Source organism: Tiliqua scincoides, chromosome 15 (genome assembly GCF_035046505.1).
Source record: "Tiliqua scincoides isolate rTilSci1 chromosome 15, rTilSci1.hap2, whole genome shotgun sequence".
NCBI lineage: Eukaryota > Metazoa > Chordata > Lepidosauria > Squamata > Scincidae > Tiliqua > Tiliqua scincoides.
The window spans coordinates 3374570-3398525 of record NC_089835.1 but is presented as its reverse complement, the minus strand read 5'-3'; the positions used below and the strand labels follow the sequence as shown (position 1 = coordinate 3398525).

Genomic DNA, 23956 nt, shown 5'->3' with positions numbered 1-23956 from the left:
AGCATTTAAACCAGAAGTACCGCTACAGAACCGAATTAAGCTGTGTGTAGAATTAACCCATTTCTGCCCAGCCCATAGGTGTACAGATTTGGTCCCTGTTGTGTACATGTGACATTGGGCGGAAATGGCTTATTGGCTAAACTGATGCATAGACTTGACTTGTTTTAGAACTTTACATAATAAAAATACCACTTCACATCTGTGTACTGCTTTCTTTCATTGAAATTGATGGAGGTGTTACAACAGCCCTGTAAGGTTACCTTATTCTCATAATGCTGAGGTGCAAGACTGAGGCCAAGGGTCTTGCCTTAGGGCTACGTACTCAGGGCAGAACTGGGGAAGTCCCAATTACAGCTCAGTCTTTTTTTAATGCCAGATTCTTATCTGGGGTGGGAAGCCCTTAGAAGCCATGGAGAAACCTGGGCTTTTAGTGTGACTGTGGCTTTTAGTGTTTATTTGGATGGCAAAATTGAATTTTATTCACTTTATGGTGGATGGAATGGGGTTGGCAGAGTGACTCTTAAACTTAAGAGTATAAGGCTGCAATCCTAACCACACTTTCCTGAGAGTAAGCCCCACTGAACAAAATAGGACTTACTTCTGAGTAGACCTGGTTAGGATTGTGCCCTAAAATAAATATAAGAATATAGGGCACAATCCTAACCAGGTCTACTCAGAAGTAAGTCCTTTTTTATTCAATGGGGCTTACTCTCAGGAAAGTGTGGTTAGGATTGCAGCCTATGTTTATAAGAGTATAATATTATACTCTTATTATAGAGTATAAGATAAATAAAAGATTGATGTAATATCTACTTATAATAATTAAAAATTAATTATATTGTAATTATAATATATAATTAAAAATAATAAATATAGTATATAATATATACTTACATTAAATAAAAAATGATGATGATGATGATGATGATGATGATGATGATAATAAACTTTATTTGTATCCTTCTCCCTAAAAGGGACCCAGGGCGGCTCACAACATATAAAAACAGTTTTAAAAAGCTTGATTTAACAAGATAAAAACACATTAAAAACACATAATTATGTGTTGTTGGCAACTTTCAGTCTCGAGAGACTATGGTATCGCGCTCTGAAAGGTGGTTTTGGAACATTGTCTAGTGTGGCTGAAAAGGCCAATTCGGGAGTGACAATCCCTTCCACAACGGGAGCAAGTGCAGTCTGACCCTCGTCTGTCTCCCTGGCTATGGGCCTTCCTTCTTTGCCTCTTAGCCTCAGACTGTTGGCCAAGTGTCTCCTCAAACTGGGAAAGGCCATGCTGCACAGCCTGCCTCCAAGCGGGCCGCTCAGAGGCCGGGGTTTCCCACTTGTTGAGGTCCATCCCTAAGGCCTTCAGATCCCTCTTGCAGATGTCCTTGTATCGCAGCTGTGGTCTACCTGTAGGGCGCTTTCCTTGCACGAGTTCTTCATAGAGGAGATCCTTTGGGATCCGGCCATCATCCATTCTCACAACATGACCGAGCCAAAGCAGGCGCCTCTGTTTCAGCAGTGCATACATGCTAGGGATTCCAGCACGTTCCAGGACTGTGTTGTTTGGAACTTTGTCCTGCCAGGTGATGCTGAGAATGCGTCGGAGGCAGCGCATGTGGAAAGCGTTCAGTTTCCTCTCCTGTTGGGAGCGAAGCGTCCATGACTCGCTGCAGTAGAGAAGTGTACTCAGGACGCAAGCTCTGTAGACCTGGATCTTGGTATGTTCCGTCAGCTTCTTGTTGGACCAGACTCTCTTTGTGAGTCTGGAAAACGTGGTAGCTGCTTTACCGATGCGTTTGTTTAGTTCGGTATCGAGAGAAAGAGTGTCAGAGATCGTTGAGCCAAGGTACACAAAGTCATGGACAACCTACAGTTCATGCGCAGAGATTGTAATGCAGGGAGGTGAGTCCACAGCCTGAACCATGACCTGTGTTTTCTTATATTATATACATAATAATTATATACATAATTTATGTAATAATTATATACATAATATATATAATAATTATATAATTATATAATTATATACATAATAATTATATACATAATGTATTTATCATATAAATATATATTATAACTATATAAGAGTATAAAATATACTTAAACTAAGAGTGGATGTAAAATGAGGGTTTTATTTATTTTTAAAGCATATTTTATTATTTTTTTGTAAATTCAACTCTACGTAGCAACCATGAAAAACTTGTTCCCCCAAAGTAACCGCGGAAGTGAGCTACCAGGAGCCTGTGGTAGGTCACTCTGCTAATTTGAGTCTACAGGCTCTTTATGCCATATGCGAAGCGCAGGGCCAATAGAGTCTAGACTCGGTCAACGCTAGACTGGCTTGCAGGGTGGACTTCTGGGTTTTAGACTTTGATCTTGTGGGCAGCAATGAGATTGGTAGAAAGCTTAGCCGATTCTGTCTGTCAAAAGTAGGAAGTGTTTAAAGATGGCGGCTTCCATGAGAACCCGGAAGTAGCCTCTCTAGGCTGTAGCGCGGGGTGCGACTCTCTGGTCTCGAGTTTCGAGAAAGAGCTGTGGGCGCGCGCGCACCTTAATCCCGCCCACCGTCCCGACTCCAGCCAATGAGAGGTGGAGGTGACAGCGAAGTGACAGGGAGAGGAAGTGTAGGGCGTGGTGTGCGAGCCGCCCGTTGATTGGCTCCGTGGTGGGCCAATGAGAAACGAGCTTGAACTGCCTCGAGCCGAGCCGCTTTACTGCGCGTGCGCACTGCCTGTCCCCAACGGTCGCTCCTCGGGAGCTAGTGCGCGCCTGCGCAGACGGAGGAAAGGGCGAGCGGTGGGATGTCAGGGCCGCGGGAGGTGGTGACGCTCCAGCTGGGGCACTACGCGGGGTGCGTCGGAGCCCACTGGTGGGGCCTGCAGGTAAAGCGGAGGGCAGGGACGCCGCGGGGGGAATGAGCGCCCGCTCTGGGCCCAGAGAGGGGGGAGTGGGCGTGGCCTTGCACTCCAGGGGCGTGGCTGGGTCTTGGTGGGCGGGGCTTATGAAGAGGAGTGCAACGGTGGAACCTCATGAAGCCCCCCATTGATTCTCATGATCACCCAGTAATAAAACTGGTGTTGTATTAATTGCACAGCAGCCTTTGCAAACGGGGAAATATGAACGCATCTTGCTGTGTGCCGCGTCCTGTGGCAGGGAGTTCCACAGGCCGGTCACACGCCAGCTAAAGAAGCCTTTCATGAATATGACTTGCTGTGCGCCACGTCCTGTGGCAGGGAGTTCCACAGGCCGATCACGCGCCAGATAAAGAAGTATTTTGTAAAAATAGCTTGCTGGAGCCTGTACTGCATCCTGTGGCAGGGAGTTCCACGGGCTAATGCAGAGGCACCTGGAAGGCTGCAACCCCTGTGGTAAGGAAATTCCCAGCCTGTCCCCTTACTGTTGACCAGAGAATGGAGTAGCTGCAGCTCCCTTTCTGGGTCTTGCTGTTGTCATCAGCAGTCTTGGGGAATCATTGTGATCCAAAGACAGCACAGCAGTGTTTCACAGACTGTGGACCAGGACCCACTAGGTGGGTCGTGCGCCAGTTTCAGGTGGGTTTCATTTCAATATATTTTTTAAATATATTAGATTTGGTGCTTTACATATTATATTAGACTTAGACCTGTACTTTTAACAAACTACTATGTATATTCTTTTAACAATGATAGTCAATGGGACTTCCTCCTGGGTAGGGTTGCAGCCTAGGACTGTTTAAAATGTTCCTGCTTGATGATGTTGCTTCCGGTCATGACATCACTCCTGGTGGGTCCTGACAGATTCTCATTCTAAAAAGTGGGTCCCAGTGCTAAACTTCTGAGAACCACTGCAGCACAGTATATCGACCTGTGTGCAAGTCTTAGTACAGTGCAGTATAATCTTCTGAGTACGAGGTTCTGCTCCCTGAAGTGCCTCCATGATAACCCCTTTTCCACAAAGCTGTTGGCCCAGCCCCCCTTGTCCCCCCCCCCGGACAACACCATAATCAAGCCCAATGGCATATTTCCCCCTCTTTCCTGGTATCTGTTTCTCATCCACTTCCTATGTTATCTACTTGGTCTCTTCATCCCACCTAGAGATGCTCTCAGGGATTGAACCTGGGATACAGGTGAGATACAGGAAGCTGGACTAGATGGGCTTTCGGCCTGATCCATAGGGTCTGCTCTTACTTTCTGGGAACTTCTCCGTGCCAAGCAGATGCCACTGCACCTAAGGGACCTGTGACTGGGGCCTGTTGGCAGGATTTCCTTTGGGGAGAAGAGCCACCCGGGAGAAGGCCAATGGGAAGCTAGAGGGGTGATAGTTCAGGTTTTAATGAAATGCCTTGAAGGGATGCAGATGTTTCAAACCAACACATCTCCATTTCCAGGAAGCTCTGTTCTGCTTTGACCCCGGGGCGGAGAAGGCTGATGAGAGGATTTGCCACGATGTCCTGTTCCGAGCAGGGAGGACCCTCCACGGGCAGGAGACCTACACGCCTCGGCTCGTCATCATGGACCTCAAAGGTAGGACTGGAGGAGTGTGAAGACACACGCTGGAGTCGGGGGACCTGGCTCCTTCTCAGGCCCCTCTCTGCTCTGCTCCACGGGCTGCAAGCCACGTCTTCAAACACTCCCCCCTCTGGTGTTTTACTGCCATTCTAGCTACTTTTAATTGAAAAATTACAACAATATACACAAGTTTATTCCCAAATAAAGGGCAGCAAAGTTAAGAATACAGCGTTCAATAAGGTATTTAAGTGTGAACACTAGGATCGTCAGTGTGCTGTATTTAATCTTCCCCACATTTCCAGGCTGTGGGCATCTGTCCCCCCCATCACTCTGTGCTCTTAGCAGCCCCATAATGTAGGCTAGTCTGAGAGTCGGCTTTGTGGCTGAGTGGAGATTTAAACCAGGGTCCAGCTGCCGCTGCACATGTTAGCTAGAGGGCTGGGCACACACCCTTGGGGATATGCAGATATTGCTCACCCCCATGCATTAGAGGGGAGAATCAGGACTGAGCCTGCTGCCACATTCTTTTGGTGCCGGTGCGCCAGCTGGCCACACGTGTGGTGGCCATTATTGATAAGCAGAGATCCCCCTGCACATATCACTGTACTCTTGTAGGTCTCCCAGAGGGGCTGCGCAGACATAGGACTGCCCAATTCACCCCACAGATTCTGGATACGCATTGAGAGAATATTGGCACCTGCTTGCATTTTGGTGTATGGCTTTGTAGCCTCCTTGTGTTACCTTGGGGTTGTTTTTGTCTCCATAATGTGGGGAGGGGAGAGAGGAAAGAACCAGCATCTGTGGAATTGACCTCGAGGACACAGTCCTAACCAGGTCTACTCAGAAGTAAGTCCTATTTTGTTCAGTCGGTCTTACTCTCAGGAAAGTGTGGTTAGGATTACAGCCTCTGCTACTTTCCCTTTTGCCTCCTTATGCGGACTGCTGTCCCCAGCGCCCCCCACAAATGTGAGAACAAGGAAGTGGCTGAATGCGCCGGGTCTGGTCTGGGATGTCCAAGAGTGGCAGTTCCCAGCCAGCGAGCAGCTCTCCCAGTGCTTGTCATGTTTCCCTTCTGCGCAGGGAGCCTGGGCTCACTGAAACGGGAGGGAAGCTTGTGCCAGGATGTCAGAACCAACACCCCCGTGGCATGGTGAGTTTCTTTCCTGCGTGTAAACGGGGCAGGTGCTTTGCGTGGTGCGCAAGCAGATCTGTGGCACTGGAAAGCACTGACATAAGGGGTTAGGATTGCGCCCTTGGACAGCCACATGCATGCCACACAATCAACTGTGGCAGGGCGAGTTGCAAAGCACATTTTCTTCAAGGCAGCCATGAGATGTTCTGTCCAGGGTCAGTTCTGGTCACTGGACCTCTCTGAGCTGGATATTGTGGTCAGGGCTCATTTGTGTCTCTGATGGAAATGGTTTGCTGTTGTGGTTTTGGAAACCAGACCCTGCCTAAGGAGGCAGGCTTGAGATTGCCTGCTCTGCCCGCCCTTCCTTTAGGCGCAGACTTTACTCTCCTCCCCCAACACATTAGCCCCCCCATGGCTGTCAACCTTCCTTCCACAGCCAGCGCGCAGAACATGATCAAATGCAGAATTTCTCTGAGATTATGCAGTTGATTGAATTAACAGCCTCCAAACCTGCTGAACTCCAGTTGCAAGATTTGGGGCGTTGCGGAAATTGAACTCAAGACCCCGTGCGTGTCATGGGGGGGGGGGAAGAGGACAGGAATGGCAGCCATTGGCACAACCTCTGCCCACAGTAAAAAGGCTTCGCTTTTCAGGAAGGGGGACGTGACGACACATCAAGAGCAACCAGACCCGGGCAGCCTCTTCTTGGAAGGCCTTGACAGACCAGAGGTAAGACCCCAGTGCTGCCCCACTAGCTCGTCCAGCCTGATGTCAGGATTGCAAAGCCTGGGACAAGCCTGCCTTGGGTGGGGGGCACCCATGGTTGTTGCAGCTGTTTGTGGGCTCCTAGGCCGGTCTTTCAGTTTGCCAAATGGGGAGACAGAGAAGAGGCAGAGAAGGTTGTGGAATCTACACACCCACAGTGTTTTTTTTTTCAAGTGATTCATGAAAAAGAGACAGCGCACGGTTTGTTCTGATTGTGATGGTTATTCCAAGCCACCTTGAATGGGCTTTTGAATGGAAAGGGAGGGTGTAAGCATTGAAAATCAATAAAGATAGAATTGTCAACTGCCGCTGTGTAAACCTTTTGCCCCCAAGTCCGCAACTCTTCCCCCTTTCTTTCTGCATTTCAGAACCACAGATCCCCCGTCGGAGACTCTGCTGCCCAGAGTGGTACGATGTGTGGCTGCTGCAGAACTGGCTGGGTGGGTGGGTTGAGGAAGGGTCTTTGGAGGGACGTGTCCCCACCCAGGCAGCTCAGTCAGGTTCTGGTTCCAGGCAGGTCTCCGCCTTGCAAAGGGCAGGATAGAGCTTCCGAAACAGCTCAGTTGGAGAGCGCCACGCCCGTTTGGTCGGACTTCCTCCGGACCCACCTGCACCCTCGCAGCATCCTTACTATCCGCCAGTACCATCACGAAGGGTGAGGACACCTTCTCCACCAACCAGCCTTTTGAGCCCTGCTCTCCCATCAGAATCCACCGGTCTGCCCCTTCTGGCCTCGGGAAGGCTCTTCAGACCTGTGTTTGCTTGCTTCTTTCTAGGGAATCAAGCCGGCTGGAGGCCTTTGGGCAAGGGGAGAAGCTCCTGGAAGACGCCACGTGCTTGGAGGAGCTGGAAGACAGGCTGCACTTCTACGTGGAAGAGTGTGACTACTTGCAGGTGAGCCTGGTCTACCTGTGGGGCCATTGTGGAAAAGGGCAGCCACACACAGCGTGGGCCGGGGCAGTTGGGTAAATGGGGCTAAAGCAGACCCTAATGCACGGTAGCTTGCTAGCACTTTCACACTGGTCTCTGTGGCTCTCCTGTGATGGACCTTAATCAGAGACAGGGGTGGGTGACAGACACCCACTGATCATGGTATCACTGGGCATTCAGTGTTCAAAGTTTCTGTATATGTGAGAGCTCTAAACTCCAGTTGGGGGGGGGAGGAAACAGTCCCTTAAATAAGTACAGAAGCAATGCCACCTCTGAGAAGGCGATTGCCACTCCCTGTTCTAGTGCAGTGTGAAGCCCACATCCTCTTCTCCTTGTGCAGGGCTTCCAGGTTCTCTGTGATCTGCACAATGGGTTTTCGGGTGTCGGGGCAAAGGTCACTGAGCTGCTTCGGGATGAATATGCAGGGAAGGGAATCCTGACATGGGGGCTGACGCCGGCGCTTGGCACAGCTGTGAGTATCACCCAATTCCCCCACTTTCTCCTGAATCCTCAGATCTCACTGGGAGCCTATAGGGTGTAGAGGGACATGTTGGACTTGGGCTGGCCAAGGTCAGCTTGTGGCTTCACATGGCTGCCCAGCGCATGCTGTGCATGATCAAGAGTGCCCAGTAGAGAGGAACTGGGGGACGGGGCCTGTACTGGTGGGTGCTCCAGGGCTGCACAGCAGACCTTTTGCCCAGTTTCCTTCTTCCATCTCCTGCAGAATCTACAGAGGAACTTCTACCGGCTCATGAACACAGTCCTGGGGCTGGTCCACCTCTCTAGCCACAGCTCCCTCTTCTGCCCTTTGTCGCTGAGTGGAAGCCTGGGGCTCAGGCCGGAGCCCCCTGTCGCCTTTCCCTACCTGCAGTACAGTGTGAGTGTGCAGACGGGTGAAGAGCCCTTCCCTGGGGCTGTAGCTGGGAAGGGACTGACAGTCAAGATCGTAGGCTTAAGTCTCCCACCTTCTTGCCATGAGAGGTCCAGATCTGGGGTATACTGACCTCCACCCAGAAGACAGGGTCTTCCCAAGGAGTAGGGCCACCCCACCTCCTCCTCCCTAGAGCTGCTGTGTCTACTAGTGCCAATTCTGAGTACCAGAAGTGGGTTTCTGTGACCCTGAGCACGACACGATCTGTTTGGAAACTCAAATCTACGCTGTGGAACTGTCTTGTTTCTGCCGCCTCCACAGGCATCGCTGGCCTATCACACCAGTGCCATCCTCGCCCCAGCGCTGGACACCATCACCACTCCTTACCGGCTCCAGGCCTCGACCTTCTCTATGGCTCAGCTGGCGGAAAGCCTGAATTTCTCTGGGAGGAAGGTGAGGCCAAAGTTCACCCTCTACAAAGCAACATGGCAGGAGAGGGCTTCATCCTCTCTCACCTTCTTCCTGCCTCCTCTCTTCACCAGGTGGCAGCCGCAGTCGCAGCCGTTCCGTTTCCTGTGCTGCAAGGCCAATCCCTGCCTGACGCCCTATGGAGCCAACAGGCCAGCTTGCCCTGGCGCCCCCTCTCATCCTGTGGCGAGCAAGGGGACAGCCACTGCTTCGCCCAGTCTGTGGTGCTGAGAGGAATCAGCAAGGAGCACCAGACCAGGTAGGACACCTGAGCACTTACAGGCTCCTTGACTCCCCGGGCAGGGTGCTGAGGCACCACTCCATGCAAGCTGCCTCTCTGGCAGCTGTTGGCGCTGACACAAGTCACTCAGATGATTGTAGGCCCAGGCTGGGAGCTTGAACTGTTAACTGGATTCCCTTTGGCCAGAAGCCCCGTTCACCCACTGCATTCAATGAGTGTTTTAGGCCAGTGCTGGTGCGTTGCCACTCCAAGCAGAGAAATAACTGGCTCCCCCTGAGGCCCTGGGGGTTGCCTTCCCTGCCCTTCACACCCCACCTCTTCTTGTGCAGCAACCTTCCTCCAGGAACAGAGCCGAAGTCCATCCTCCACATGTGTGAGACGGGGCAGGAGGTGCTGGCTCGCTACCTCCACACAGCCTCCCCCAGAACCTTCAGGTGGGTCAGGCTGCCAGAGGGGATTGGGGAAGGGGGAGCAGCCAGAGCCCCCTGAGTGACGCTTCTTCTCTGGTTCTTGCTTTTGTGGCAGCACTTCCCACTTACTGCAAGGGCCTTGCAGGCTGCTGGCCCCCTACCCCCAGTACTTCTCCCCTCTGCTGAGCAAGCAAGGACACCTCCTGGAGAAGCCCTCGCCCACCACAGCAAGTAAGGAGCCACCTCAGCAAGGAGGAGGGCGAGATGGGAGGCCCCCAAGTGTCTGCTGCTGCCATTTGGAAGGGGCAGTGCACGTGTCCCAAACCAGCTGCATTTTCAGAAAATAGCCTGACAAGCTCTGGGCATTTCTGGGGCTGAAATCTCACCTGGGATGAGCCCCCTGGACTGGCAGGGGGCTCACCAAGACACCTGCCATCTTCTTTCACCCTCCTCCAGCTGTCGAGAGCCTCCCTGTCTTTGCCGCCCTCCAGTCCTCTGCTGCGCTGCGCAAAACCCTCAGCAGTTATTATAGGGAGCTGCAGCAAGTGGACGTCCGGCGCTGGGCGAGCTTCTTTGCTGCAGGCGTTGAACCGGACGACTTCCAGGAGGCCCTGCACGACCTGAGGACGCTGTCCGGCTGCTACCAGGACTGGTCTGCCGCAGAAGAATCCGAGGACGAAGCAGACTGACTCCTTTCCCGAAGGCCTCGTTCACAGGCCCCCGCAAAGTAACACCCAATCACTGACTGGCAGGAGTCTCACAGCGTGGGGGGGGGCTGCCTGGCCCCAACCCTGGAGCGACACTGACCGGCTGCACCCACACAGGTAAGAAGGCTCTGCTCCCTCCACGCAAGAAAAGGGCTTTATTCATCTTCCAATCAATTGCACCATAAATATTTGTCCAGAAGAGGCCCAAGAGAGAATTTACAGGGTTCCGACTACTGAGAGTGCGTGTGCCACCTACGTGCTTCTGCCATCCCCATCCCGCTCCTCTGCAACCAAAAGTCCTGGGGGGCGCTGGGCTCAGTTACCTGGCGTGGCCCGGGGCGTGTGTGCTGCTGCTGCTGCTTGCGTTTCACAGCCTTGTTGCTCCTGCTCTTCCTCGGACAGGCCCGGGTCCTTGTCCGACAGCTGGTCGGTGTTGCTGGTGCTCGTGGCGTCCTCCTCGTCCTCCGAGCTGACGTCGCAGGAGGTGTGGAAGAGCGCCATCAACTCCCTGAAGCGGTGGGCGACCTGCAAAGGAGTCGGGCCAGAATGTGGGCGGCCCCAGTCTTTCCAGGGCACTGTGCTGGGAGAACTTCTAAACCTGTTCCTGCGGGGGGAGGACTCGACCAATAAGCGCAACGCTCTATACATAAGTAGGAGCAGGTGGGCTGCCTCTGCCTGTCGCTAATAAAAATGCTTACAATGCCATTTCTGGAGCTGCTTCTGTTCCCAGTCTCACCATTATAACTTGGACGCTGGTTTGCAAGCACTGGGCAAGAGGAGGGCACAAGGCACAGCCTATGGAAGAAGTGCCAGCACTGCAGGCAATTTGAATCTATCAACCATCAAACAAACACAGTCACGTCCTCTCCAGCTGACTCCCGTGTCTGCCCCCAGTCACCCCAGGCCTCTTCCAGGAGCTCTGGGCTCCCCCGGAACTCACCTCCTCTGCCGTCTTGCTGTGCAGCTGCTGGGAGATGGCGCTGAAGGTGTCTGAGTGAGCTCCTCTTTCCTGGCATGTGGTCAGGATGACCCGGTCAGCCTCCCTGGAAGAGAAACAGCCGCTTTGGGGAGAAGCCTTGGCAGAATTCAGCCAAATCTGCCCCCCAACAGGAGCCTCGCAAGGGCAAAGCTTCAGGTTACGTGAAGTTGGAGGTTCTTCCTTCTCATTTGCCTGTCTCTCCCGCCGACCGCCCTTCAAAACTTCTGCCACCTCCCCTCATTTTTCTGCCCATTGCAGTGTGCCCTTCGTAATCCCTGGAGCAAGAGGGTGCATTTAGGGTTTGCTGTCAGTGCACTGAAGAAAGACACTCTGTATGTCCTCAGAGTCAATGTCAGCAGGAAGGGGCTCTGTGCACAAGCCTTTTAGCAGGGGCAAAGAAATCCTAAAGCAAAAGCAGTTCTGCACCCCCCCCCCCAAAAAAAAGACTGTTATGCCTGGCTTTGCTTTGACTGGGTGCAGCCAGCCCAGGGCCATAAATGTCTTGGCACCTACCTGGTCCAAAGGACCACCTTCTCGCCCGTCGAGCTGACTTTGATGTTCTTGGCGCAGACGGTGGCTTCGGCCACTCGCGGCTGGGTCTCCTCTCCCCTCTGCCTGGCGCGCGGCTGCTCCTGGCAGTGCTCACTCCCCTCCACAGTCTTTCCTTTTTGATCACTAGCTGGGGCTTGCAGGCTGCGAGCTTCGGAGGCCTCCGTTGCAGCTGCACAGTCTGTTCCTGCAGCCTTGAACCCGGGGTCCCTGGAGGGTGAGCCCCGCGTCTCCCCCTTTTTAGGCTTCACACCCACTGTGGCGGGTGGCTCCTCCGCCTCTCGGTCCTTGAGGCACGGACAGTGGGGAGCGGCCACTTCCTCTGAGAGGCTGGAGGGAAGAGGAGGGCTGGGGCCCTGCCCGGCTGCGCCACACACCGTCTCTGCCGTGTCTCTAAGGCCAGAGGAAGCCTCTGTGCCCCTCACGCCAAGTCCTACCTCACTCTCTCCTCTGACGGGACAAGAGCCATTCTTGGGTCTCTGCAGTTTCAGTGGCAAGACCCTCTGTGTCTGGGAGGGGGAGGAGACCGCAGCGCTAGCAGGGGGCTGCTTGGTGCCATCACCCGCAGACGCCTTCCTTGGGAAGTGAGACCCCTGCAGAGGACATGATTCTGCAGTCCTGCCGGCCACTCCCTCCGAGGAGGCTTCTTTGGCTAAAGGCAACTTTGCTTCCACACGAGAACCTGGGGAAGGACAGAAAAGTTCAGGGTGAGGGCAGGTTCACAGGTGCTTCAGCGGTGCAAGCCCCAAGTTTGGTGAGCCCTTACTCTCCCCAACTCACATGGCAGCAACACAACACCTGAAGTGGAGAACGGGCTTTCTGGGGCAGGCACCTCAGTGTCCCACTCAAGACCAGCGACACCCCTGCCTCTTAGCCACAAGGCCTGGAAGCCCATGTCTTATTGACAAAAGGCCCTTTGGATGCTGCGACAACTCTTAGATTCACCGCTGATTGTATCCAGTCACGTTAATATGAGGGAACTGGGCTTCTTGCTAAGCTGCAAGAACCAGCCTAAGGCTGCAGTCCTAACCACGCTTTCCTGAGAGTAAGCCCCACTGAACAAAATAGGACTTCTGAGTAGATCTGGTTAGGACTGTGCCCTAAGGCATCGTGCAGTGTGTTTTTCCCTGGGACCCAGTCGGATCAGTATTTTTTATCCCTTCGCACCGCCAAATCAGCTTACTAAATCTCAGGTACAGAGACTGGCCCTAAGAAACTGGGGAAAGAGGGTCCAGCCCACCAGGTCACACCCCTTTGCCTCCAACACACCTCCTCCTGCAGCGTCCGCTCGCCTGGTTGTTGCCCTCACCCGACTCTGGGGCGCCTCTCCTTCGTCCCTGTGCTCCAGGCTCTCCTCCAGAGGCTCCTTCCCTTCGGGGCGGGGGCTTGGCTCACACTGAGCAAGGCTGTCACTCAGCTCCTGGGGGTCCTTATTCCTGTAGGACTTGCCGTCTCCAGCCTATGGGACCAGAGGGATTAGAACAGGGGTGTCAAACAAGGCTTGGGCTGGCTGCAGGAGCCTGCAGAAGCTCTTTATTCAGCCTTTGGGCTCTCCCTTCACTACCTTCAGCTGCTCTCAACTGCTGAAAGAGTAACCTGCATGATAACTGGGCTCTCCCACTGAAAATATGATCAAGGTTTGCATATTTTCTGTCATTTGCCATTAAGGAGTTTCTAAGTGAGGGGACAAAATGCTTATTTCTAGTCATCACCTGCTTAATGACATCACTTCTGGTTTAATGACATCATTAATGACATCATGAATGCTATCCAGCCCACTCTATGAAATGAGTTTGACACCACTGGGTTAGATTCATCTCAGGGCCCTCCTGCTCCAAACTCTGGCGGCCTCTGTGTGCGTTCAGAACTTTGCCACGGCTCATCTCCATGCCCTGATATTTTGACACTTCTAACCTAATCTGTGACCACAGCTGGGTCTTCCAAGGAGCCTGCAGCAAGCTCTGCACCTTGATTAACTGGCTCTTTTTTGCAACCCACTTTGGGAGCTGTTAGGACCAGCACGTGTGTTCAAGAAGATCACAGCACTGGTTCTCTGAAATAACAGCTTCCGTGCAAAGGAAGTCCAACTTCAAGTCCCCCAACCAGAGCCATGGGCAGATTGGTTACTGGGAGGGGGGAAATGAAGCCAGTTGCAAAATGGTTCAGACCCCATTTTTGCTTCCCTCCCCCCCCATCATGCAAACAGTGCTGCTGCCCCCAGGGCAGGTTGACAAGAAGACCCTAGATTCCCTCCCCACCTTAGAACAGGTGGGGACTGTCTTGCAGCAATCCCTAACCTTTTCCAGCTCAACAACAGGGAGGAAATCCAGGGCGACTGGCCCTGCACTGCCAAGGAACCTGGGACCAATCTTGTGCTCACCCAATCTTCCTGTTCTTGAGTGCAGGCAGGAAAGGGGCTGGTTAGAGAGGCAACTGGGCTGGAAACCAAGGCCAAGCCACAGCTGTGGACTCTCACTTGAAGTGCAGAGCCAGCCACCGACTACACCCCATCAGCTGTAAATTGGGGCACTTACAGATCCCAACCTAAGTACAGATCCCAACCTAAGTAAGTACAGGGCAGAGATTCCAACACAAAACTCTGCAGCTGGCCAGCACTTTGTAAAGCCCAATGGGGAGTCTGAAAACTTAAGCAGCTCTCCTGCGAGTCCACCAGAGATGGATCAGGAGAACACCCCACCTACTCTTCTGCCCACTGCCTGGATGCAGTTATTTCCCCAACCGCATGAGCCCCTCTGCAGCCGCAGATTTATAGGGGAAGCCTGGTTGGGGGGGGGGGGGGCAGGCACATTTTTCATGGCCCTGAGCTCATCATTTCTGACCTCACTGGAGGGAACCCCAGCAAGCTTCTCCAAGGAGTCCCAGGCCCCCCTACAGCCTACAAGCCAGTCTTTCAGCAGATTTCAGCTGGCTTTCAGACCCAGGCGGGAAGCAAATTCCACCTTTCCATTAGTTAAAACAAACCTTTCAAAACACACAACCAAAATAATCACAACAAAAAAATTCAGAGCCACACTGGCAGCAAAAACCAGGAAATTGTCTGAAGGCGACAGCGCCAGAATCAAAACAAAGGGGGGGGGGTTTTGAGGGGTCTGCCAGCCACAGACCCACCTGCGCCAAACTTTTCTTTGACACGCAGTCTTCCCAGCGAGAGGGAACTGGCCGGTGGGCGAAAGAACTGCTGAAACACCCTGGACTGTGTGGGCGGGTTGAGAGAACATAGCCTCTCCTCGACAGAGACGCACATGCACAGTCCAATCCACGCGCATGGCTCTTCCCGTGTTTGCGCCACACTGACCTTGTTGCTGCAGTGAATGCAGTTCCTCCGCTTGCTCCTCTTCAGCCTGGGGTCGCCGCAGCCCTCGTGGCAGGAACAGCAGCACTCCTTCGCCCCCTCGGCCCACTCGGCCTCCTGAAATGGCACGCAGAAGCAGCAGTTGGCATCTGCTTTGAGGAGAGTGTGGGGCACCACAAAGCACCGCAGTACAGCTCTCCTGCTGGCAGGGTGGGGTATACCAGCTCAGCCAGAGTACTAGTGCCTCCACAGGCAGCCCTGCGAATGGTGCGAAAGGCGCTCTTCTCTTCCACACCACTGCCTGGAAGCCACAGGCCTCAAGCAGACCCTGGGGGTGGGGGGTGGGAATTGTCTAGGCTCCGCCTCCTTCTGTGAGACTGGCCAGACTGCAGAGGCGGCCAGACTGCAGAGGCTTTACAGTGCCTGCATGGCTCTCCATGCACTGTGGTGGTGCTGAAGGTCCAGTGAGGCACCCTCTTTCGTCTCCCACTCCAGCCCCCAGGGAAAAACGCAAAAGCGCAAGTCCTCTGTGGGGTCTGTTCCATGCCAAACCACTAGGTTTGGCCACCATTTTTTTTTTGACAGCACATCCACAGCACATCATAAAGTTAATCCCAGCCAAAAATCCTTCTGCCACAAGCCTCTCATGCGCTGGGACAGGAGAGGACTGTCACCTACCAAAAACAAGAAAGGGCACAATCCTGACCCGCTTTCCAGCACTGACATAAGCGCAACACAGCTCCTAGGTAAGGGAACAAACGTTCCCTTACTTTGAGGAGGCCTCCGTGAGTACCCCCCAACTGCAGGATGCAGGGCACGACCCGTTGGCACAGCTATGCCAGTGCTGGAAAGTGGGTTAGGATTTGAGCCAAAGTGGAATTGCCATCCTTCTGCTTTGCTCCCAACGTAAGTTCCATATAGGTCTAGGAGCCTGCCTTCAGCAGTGCCCATAAGAAGCTGTCTCTGGGAAACTCCTAAGTAGGGCCAGATGGAGACGGTCTCCACACAACCCACTTCTTGTCTCAATGGGAGGCTGGACAATTGTCTGTCTGCACACAATCTACCCTCCATGAATCCACCCTCCACCTCATCCTAAAATCCCTAATTTTGCTCTCTCGTGATCGAGATCAGGGCAGCCAAACAGGAGCTTGTGAGCCTTTTTGGCATATAATGTGTAGAACAATGTTGGCTGAGCTCCTTTTCGCATCGCAATTCATATAAAAGACAAATAAAAAATGTTCAAGCTTGATCAATTTTTACTGGGGATAAACTGAGACTCCACTGGATTAAAACACCAAGTTTAATGTTCAGGGTGAGGAAACGGGGCTGGGGCACCTTCCTTATGAGGAAAGGCTACGGCGTTTGGGCCTCTTCAGCCTAGAAAAGAGGCGCCTGAGGGGGGACATGATTGAGACATACAAAATTATGCAGGGGATGGACAGAGTGGATAGAGAGATGCTCTTTACACTCTCACATAAACACCCGAACCAGGGGACATCCGCTAAAATTGAGTGTTGGGAGAGTTAGAACAGACAAAAGAAAATATTTCTTTACTCAGCATGTGGTTGGTCTGTGGAACTCTTTGCCACAGGACGTGGTGCTGGCATCTAGCCTAGACGCCTTTAAAAGGGGATTGGACAAGTTTCTGGAGGAAAAATCCATTACGGGGTACAAGCCCTGATGTGCATGTACAACCTCCTGATTTTAGAAATGGGCTATGTCAGAATGCCAGATGCAAGGGAGGGCACCAGGATGCAGGTCTCTTGTTGTCTGATGTGCTCCCTGAGGCTTTTGGTGGACCGCTGTGAGATACAGGAAGCTGGACTAGATGGGCCTATGGCCTGATCCACTGGGACTGTTCTTATGAAATATATTTAAGAATTTAAGTGCTTCTTCAATATGGCAGCTCTCAAACACCTGAAGCTTACGGTAAGTGGCTCTGATGTTAAGCAAGTTTAGCCACCCCAATCTATGCTGTGCTGTCCTTGTGGCAGCAAAGCTGAGCCACACACACCACAGGCTGGCAGGTAACAGACACAGAAACACAGGAAGCAGCTTCCCACTGAATCTGACCCCGATTCGCCTAGCTCAGCACGGTCAGGGGCTGCCAGGTTTGAATTGGGGACCTTCTCTACCACCCTCCTAAGACCAATGTGAGAGACATGAGAAAAAAAAAGATGGGTAAGAAGGAAGAAGCCTCAGGGGAGAAGGGGAAGAGAGATGCCCCACACACAGGTGTCCCCCTATTCCTGGGGGGCTTCAAAGGACCCAACCTGATGTTCCTGTGTAAGAAGGAGGACGACACATTTCCTAGCCTGGACTCCCAGCCTAAGGACTAGAAACTTGCTTAAAAAAAAATTAAACGCAAAGGCTCAGAAGCCTGAAGCTCATTTTCTTGCCTACCTTGTCAGTGTTCTGCCCTCCAAGCTCCTTCCGCTTCTTGCTTTTCAAGGAGGTGTGGATTTTGGGGGGGTCGTCCTCTTCCTCCACCTCGGGCAGAGACACTTCTTCAAATCCATCAAACTAGGAGAAACACAGCAGCTGGGAGTCTTGGGGCTGCCTCAGCCCGGCAGGCGAAGCCTAACCCGTTGCAGGGTCAGGACCTCCAGAGGTCTCCCCCCCCCAGAACTGCCTGCCCCACCACACTTGCCCGGGGAGGGGTGGGGAGGTCTCAGCACCTCATACTCTTTCTCCTCCGTCCAGCTGACTTCTTCGAAATCCCCCAAGCGGCTGGCCGACGGGCGCAAGTGGTCGAAGAAGACGGAGAACTCGTCCTGCAGGTGGTCGTGCCCTTTCAGCAGCTGCCACATTTGGGTCTTCAGCTGGGTGAGGAGGAGACCCGAGAAAGCGGGTGGGTCGTTTGTGTTCGGTTAAAGAAAGGAAAAAAAGCAGGACGATCCAGGGCACAATCCTAACCAGGTCTACTCAGAAGTAAGTCCTATTCTGTTCAATAGGGCTTACTTTCAGGAAAGTGTGGTTAGAATTGCAGCCTTAGTCCTTTATCTGTTCGCTTTATGGATATTCCACCTTTCAACAACCGCGCCTTCAAAACGGTTTGTAGGGAACCCAAGTCAGAAGACCGATCAACAAACTTGCTTAAATGGGTCGATCCTGAAACTTTTGAATGTCTTAAAAGCAGCAGAGGCTGCAGGAGAGCCAGTTAAGTCACGAAAATTAAACCAGATAAGAACATAAGAACAGCCCCACTGGATCAGGCCATAGGCCCATCTAGTCCAGCTTCCTGTATCTCACAGCGGCCCACCAGATGCCTCAGGGAGCACACTAGATAACAAGAGACCTGCAAGGCCTCCTGGGAATTGTAGTTTAAGAACATAAGAACAGCCCCACTGGATCAGGCCATCAGCCCATCTAGTCCAGCTTCCTGTATCTCACAGCAGCCCCACCAAAGGCCCCAGGGAGCACACCAGACAACAAGAGACCTGCAAGGCTTCCTGGGAATTGTAGTTAAGAACATAAGAACAGCCCCACTGGATCAGGCCATAGGCCTATCTAGTCCAGCTTCCTGTATCTCACAGCGGCCCACCAAATACCCCAGGGAGCACACCAGATAACAAGAGACCTGCAAGGCCTCCTGGGAATTGTAGTTTAAGAACATAAGAACAGCCCCACTGGATCAGGCCATAGGCCCATCTAGTCCAGCTTCCTGTTTCTCACAGCGGCCCACCAAATGCCCCAGGGAGCACACCAGATAACAAGAGACCTCATTCTGGTGCCCTCCCTTGCAGCTGGCATTCTGACATAGCCCATTTCTAAAATCTAAGATACATTTCTAAGATACATTTAGGGCTCAATCCTATCCACCTTTCCAGTGCTGCAGCAGCAGCAATACAGACCCAAGAGAACAAACGCCCCCTTCCCTTGAGGAGGCTCCTGTGGGTGCCCCCCCAACGCAGGATGCAGCACACGCCCGGTTCCTACTCATTTCAAAAAGAGAGAACTTCTCAACTTGTTTCCAGAGAACTTCCCAAATGGATTGTGTGCCAGAGACCAAAATGCATCTGATCCCCCTCCTGCCCCAGATAAACAAAGACACCATCTTTTTCGGCACGGTGTGCAATTAATGTAGGCAATTTGCTGCCACAAATGGGGTGGTGGTCCCTGGCTAAGAAAGGGAACGTGGAAAATTCATTGAAGAAGGGGCCTGGCCATGGCTTCGTGGAGCTCCATGTCCAGAGGCAATCTACCTTTGAACACCAGTTGCTGGGGGGGTTAACAAAGGAGGGTTACAGATGCCCCTGCCTATGGGCTTCCCCAGGGGCACCTGGTTGTCCCACTCTCAGAGGCAGGGCGCTGGGCTTCTGGTATGGCCCAGAAGGCTTTTCTGATGCTGTTGCCTCTCTGAGGAGCCTTCAGAATGGAGAGGAGATGGGCAGCAGCTCTAGCCCGCCTGCAGGATTCCTCACCTCAGTGATTTCCTGGGGCAGACACTCGGCGCAGCTCTGCAGGACCTTGACAATCTTCTGGTGGTGGGAGGGGTTCTCCGCAAAGCAGATCTCCAGCTGCCGGAGGAACTTCCGGCTCTTCTCAAAAGCCTGTTGCTCCTCAAACTGCCCGGGGGGGAAAGCAGGCCAGGGCGGTCACCACCCACTCGCACACCACACCACACCTGCCAGGATTTGACTGCCAGCAGGAACTGAACATTTGTCCAGGCCCCAAAAAGCTAAGCGGAGGGCCCAGCGTAGCGGTGAAGAGACTGAGCTGTGAACCAGGACTCTTGCCACGATCTCAACAGGGGGGCTGGGACAAGCCGCTCCCTTTTAGCATCAGTCCTCTTCATTTGCAATATGGTTCGCCTGCTATAGGCCCCAAGCACCAGCTCTGTCCTCAATCCCCGCCTGCTGGGCACCTGCTGACCACGCCCTCCACCTCTTTGGCTCCTCCTCTGCCCAGGGTGGAACACGCCCACCCTGCCTGTCTGGGAATGCTGTTCTCCTAGGACCCCACCAATCACAGCCAGGGGAGTGCTGACCAATGGTTAGCAGCTCCAAGTCAGCCACCCATGGAACTCTGCCTGCGCCCCCCGCCCCCGTTCACATACCAGCCCGCACTCCAGGGCTTGCTCAGGCAAGAGGAACGCAGCAAAATCCGTAAGAAGCTGCGGCCACTCCCGCAGCAGGTTGCGCAGTCGGGCGTAGAGGTCGGCGGCTGTCTGCTTGTGGGCGCTGCTCTCGAACTCGTAGATGATGCGGAGAAACTCTTCATACCTGCCTGGGACGTGCCGCAAGGCCTCACGCACCTGTGGGGGGGGACAGGCAAGAGGCTGGCATTAGCCCGGGGCACAGGCGCACCACACCGGGTGGAAAACAGCAGCCAAAATCCAGCAACTGGGGCATGTTGTTGTTTGAGAGAGGCTTCATCCCAGTCCGGCCTGGGCAGGCCAGAGCTACAAGGCAAACGGTACAGAAGCCGGCCTGGGCAGCAGAGTGGCCTCGAATCTCAGAGACCCGAATCCAGGAAACCTGCAACACCGCAAGGTGACCCTGAAGGGACTTGGTTCAGAGGCAGAGTCCCTGCCTGCAACCCCTGGTAGCACCTCCATTTAGAGCTGGGAAAGCCCCTGGTTGGTTCCACCCCATCTGAAGGGCTCCTTACCCTGCTCAGATAGGCCTGCGCAAAGGCCAGGTCCTTCTGTTCCCGCAGCGGGTCTCGCTCCAGGATGTCCTCGTCATAGAGCAGCAGCAGCTTGGAGGTGTCCTTGCTGGCCCGGGCCCGGCCCCTCTTCGCCCGGGCTCTGTGGGAGCCCCGGCTCTTCCCAGGTGCTTTGGGGCTCTGCCCTGGAACAAGCACCACACAGTGTCACCGAAGGAGGGGCAGGGACATCAAGGAGGGTCCCTCCTGGAGGAACCACACTCCCTCTCCTCAATGAATTACCCACAACACCACAAGAAGGCACAGGAAACCTGGTGGGTTCGAACCAGGGGGGCCCAGCTGTTCCAACTCCCTGCTTCTCACTTGAGGGGCCAAGACTCTCTGGGGTTTGGTCAGGACCACCGAGAGAGGAATGCTGCGCCAGGGAGGGAGGTCTGGGGGGCCGTTTACTGGGGCAACCAACATTTCCGCCACGCGGCTCGCATTTTGGGGGGTCAGGTGACTGTCACCGCCGCCGACCTTAATCTGACCAAGCCCGCCCAGTCACAAGGTCGTGAGCTCACCTGGTGGTGTCCCACTGGGCTTCACTTCCGGGGCAGCACAGGTCAGGGCGAGAGACGAAGCCGGCCGGTCTGCGGGATCCACCACCTCGTCTGTCATCTCGTCCTCCTTCTGCATGCTTTCCAGGTTCTCCCCTTCTCCTTCCCCTTCATCTTCCTCCTCCTCTTCCTCCTCTGGCTCAGAGTTTTCCTCCTGGGAGTTCTCCTCGTCCGAGTCCCCCTCTTGGCTCAGGCGCCTCTCGGATGCCAGCCACGTCAGCTTCTCCATCGTCTCCTGCAGCCCAGAAGACCCAATGATGCTTTCAGCTCTTTTACACCCCGCCTCCCCCAGCTCGCAAGCCGTCCCCCAAAACTATACACCAAGTGAGCTGTCTGAGCGGGAGAGACAGCTGGCAGAGCCAATGCTGGAGCTGTCCTCCCCACCTCAAGCGGGTAGGGGGCACCATTTTGTGATGCGCAGGAACCTGTTCCAGAAGACCCCACCCCATGCTGATAGGACTGTAGCCAAAACAGGACAAGACGGGGGTTTCCGAGCACTCTTTGAACTCCAGGTTTGCAACTCCCTCCCCACCCAAAAAAAAAAAAAAAAAAAACCACCAAAGGGTGGGGGAATCCTCCAACCAACTTGATTCCTGGAAACTCTTACATGAGAGAGAGAGAGAAGATTCCTAGAGAGGCATCGCTCTCCCAGCCAGGTCTGAACCTGTTGGCTTCAAACTGGGGCTCTCCTGATGTAACAACATCAGGCCTCCGGAAGCAGCTGGAAAATCATTTCAGGCTTATTCCTTCCATGTTTGTGAAAGCGACTTCCGGCTGCTTCCAGAGGCCTGCAGAGACCTTCTGAAGCCCGGCACCGGAGATGGAGGTGGGCCGCAGCGCCCTCCCCATCAAAACAAGTGGGTTGCAGCAGGAGGAAGTTTGAGAAACCCTGTGTCACACCACGCAGGCTGCAGGACGAGATCCTGGCTGTTCCATTGGCAGAGAGCTCCTTCCCCCACTAGCTTTCCCCACCACGGGGCATACAGCAGACCGAGAGCTGAAGCTCTCCCGAACCAGGGGCAGGTACCCAAAGGTGGCTTTCACCCCCATCCTTGCTAAGCCCTGGCAGAGAGACAAGAGCAAAAGAAGCCCCTAACACAACAGAGAGGGGTTCACAGCTAGAGCAGTAATGGTATCACCGCATTTGTGGAGACACCGCTGGCCTAAGCGGAGGGGCAAGCACTCCTCTCTGAGGACCCCAAAGTCAAACCTGAAGCTCCGGCACGGAGAGGACCGACTCCTCCGATGCCGAGGACATCTCCTCATCTTCCTCGTCCTGCGTGAGGTCGTCGAAATCCTCCTCCTCCTCCTCCTCCTGCCCATCTCGCTCACCCACTGCCTCCTGTCCTGCGGGCACCCCCAGAGCTTGGCCAGCTGCTGCGCCAGATGGTTCTTCCGACTTCGCCAAGGGGCCGCAGGATTCCCCCTCGCCAGCCGCGGAGTTCAAGAGATTCTTTGGAGGGCTGCTGCTTCTCTCCGCCCCGGCAGCAGTGCCTTCTGGACCCAGCCCAGACACCCCGCGGCCCCTCTCCTCAGTCTCACGGGTGCTCTGCTTGCCCCCAACACCCTTCTGCTTGTTGGCACACTCCGGAGCAGGCTCCACGTCCAGCTCCTGCCCAAGGTCCAACACCAGCTCCTCCTTGATGGGTGTGGCAACAGAGCTTGGCTTCTCCGGATCTGGGGCTGGTTCCCGAGAAGCATCTGGGGGCTCTTCCAGCTCAACCTTCACAGCCTTGTCTAGCCCCGACATCGGGGAGAAGGAGGGCTTGGTTGAGAGCACGGCGTCCATCTCCTCTGCCACCTCCACGTGAGCCTGAACGGAAGCCTCTGCTTTCACCCCGCGGTCAGGACCAGGCAGCTGCGGGTCGCAGCTCTCGGCGGGGGAGACCGCGGAGGGCGGCTCCTGTGCCGCCACCTTGGGCTCTGCGACCGGCACGCACGACGCTTTGTTCACGGCCCATTTGTGGACAGCCTGGCCGGCGGTCTCAGCATCTTGGAGGGCCGCAGGAGCGGGAGACCCGGCTGAGCCGGAGGAGACCGGCAGGGGGGAGGGGGGAGGGTTCGCCAGCGGCTGGCTCAGCGGGCACGGAAAGCGGGTCGGGTTCACCAGCAGGGTGGTGATGGGGATGGGCTGGGCCGCTTGCCCGGTGGCGGCGGCCAAGGGCTGAAGCACGTTGCAGCCGCTGGCAATGCCGACCACCTTCATGGCACTGGCAGGGACAGTGAAGATGACTGGGGTGGGGCGGAGCAGAGGGGCGGCCTTGAGCAGGGGGGCGGCCTTGGGGCCCTTCTTCTTCTGGCACGCCCTGGGGCCGCTGGGCTTTCGGGCCTTTGGCGAGGGCAGCACCGGGAGCATCATTTGGGGCTGAAAGGCTACAGGGACAGAGGAGACCAAGTTCGGAGGCACGCCGGCTGCCAAGCAGGGCCCGGCGCCGGGCCGCCGGGCCGAGAGGACGCCTTGGAGCTCAAAGCTCCCGCCGTTCCCCACGGCAGGCTGCAGGCTGAGATGCTGCACTCGGGGCAAGGGCGGCACCGGCGGGGCCGGCTGAATCAGGCGGGGCACGCGGGCCGCGGCCTTGCTGGGGGGCACTTCGGGCTGGGGCTGCTTGGCGGCCATTTTCAGGTAGCTGCTGGCGCCAGTGGGCTGCAGGCAGACGCCTGGGCGGACGGGGAGGGGCTTGGCCGCCGTGGACCGCTGCCTCCTCCAGGCCTTCCGGCAGAAATGGCTGGCGAGTGGCCGTAGGATCCACTGTAAACCCTCAGGCATGCGCAGAGGATACTTCCCGTGGCTCTCCGGTTCCACAGCCTCTTCCCCCACCTTGCGGAGAGCGGATGTTTCCCCAGCACCTTGCTCCAGCTCTGCTTGGAGGGACGGCAAGCTGGCCTAGGCAA

General features: G+C 54.6%; 3 protein-coding genes across 4 annotated transcripts in view; 2 read left to right on the top strand and 1 right to left on the bottom strand.

Moving 5' to 3' along the window:
- The window catches only part of DAP3 (death associated protein 3), a 38885-nt gene extending 38689 nt beyond the window's left edge, over nt 1–196 (top strand). The window contains exon 14 of the mRNA XM_066610255.1: nt 1–196. This exon is cut by the window's left edge and continues 413 nt beyond it. The gene's annotated coding sequence lies outside the window, so the exon portion shown is untranslated.
- Nucleotides 197–2758: 2562 nt separating this feature from the next.
- Nucleotides 2759–10719, top strand: MSTO1 (misato mitochondrial distribution and morphology regulator 1). 2 transcript variants are annotated; one of them, XR_010793383.1, is made up of 15 exons: nt 2759–2885; nt 4370–4505; nt 5571–5640; nt 6276–6351; nt 6756–6795; nt 6901–7042; nt 7164–7281; nt 7658–7789; nt 8042–8194; nt 8510–8641; nt 8731–8915; nt 9227–9331; nt 9423–9538; nt 9764–10131; nt 10417–10719. XR_010793383.1 is itself a non-coding variant. In XM_066610339.1 (14 exons), the coding sequence occupies exons 1-14, from the start codon at nt 2805–2807 to the stop codon at nt 9994–9996; spliced, it is 1719 nt and encodes a 572-aa protein (XP_066466436.1). In that variant the 5' UTR covers nt 2759–2804; the 3' UTR covers nt 9997–10719. The 2 variants fall into 2 exon arrangements, 1 of the variants encoding a protein (XP_066466436.1); XM_066610339.1 differs by having other exon boundaries at nt 9764–10719.
- The window catches only part of LOC136635192 (GON-4-like protein), a 27293-nt gene continuing 13487 nt past the window's right edge, over nt 10151–23956 (bottom strand). Inside the window, exons 14-25 of the mRNA XM_066610338.1 lie at nt 22275–23948; nt 21029–21299; nt 20469–20650; nt 19915–20112; nt 19280–19423; nt 17534–17677; nt 17259–17378; nt 14859–14972; nt 12812–13001; nt 11507–12224; nt 10955–11057; nt 10151–10539 (exon numbers count right to left, since the gene is read on the bottom strand). Of these exons, the coding sequence (XP_066466435.1) occupies nt 10330–10539; nt 10955–11057; nt 11507–12224; nt 12812–13001; nt 14859–14972; nt 17259–17378; nt 17534–17677; nt 19280–19423; nt 19915–20112; nt 20469–20650; nt 21029–21299; nt 22275–23948 (4068 nt within the window). The 3' untranslated portion in view covers nt 10151–10329. The remainder of the gene's footprint in view (nt 10540–10954; nt 11058–11506; nt 12225–12811; nt 13002–14858; nt 14973–17258; nt 17379–17533; nt 17678–19279; nt 19424–19914; nt 20113–20468; nt 20651–21028; nt 21300–22274; nt 23949–23956) is intronic.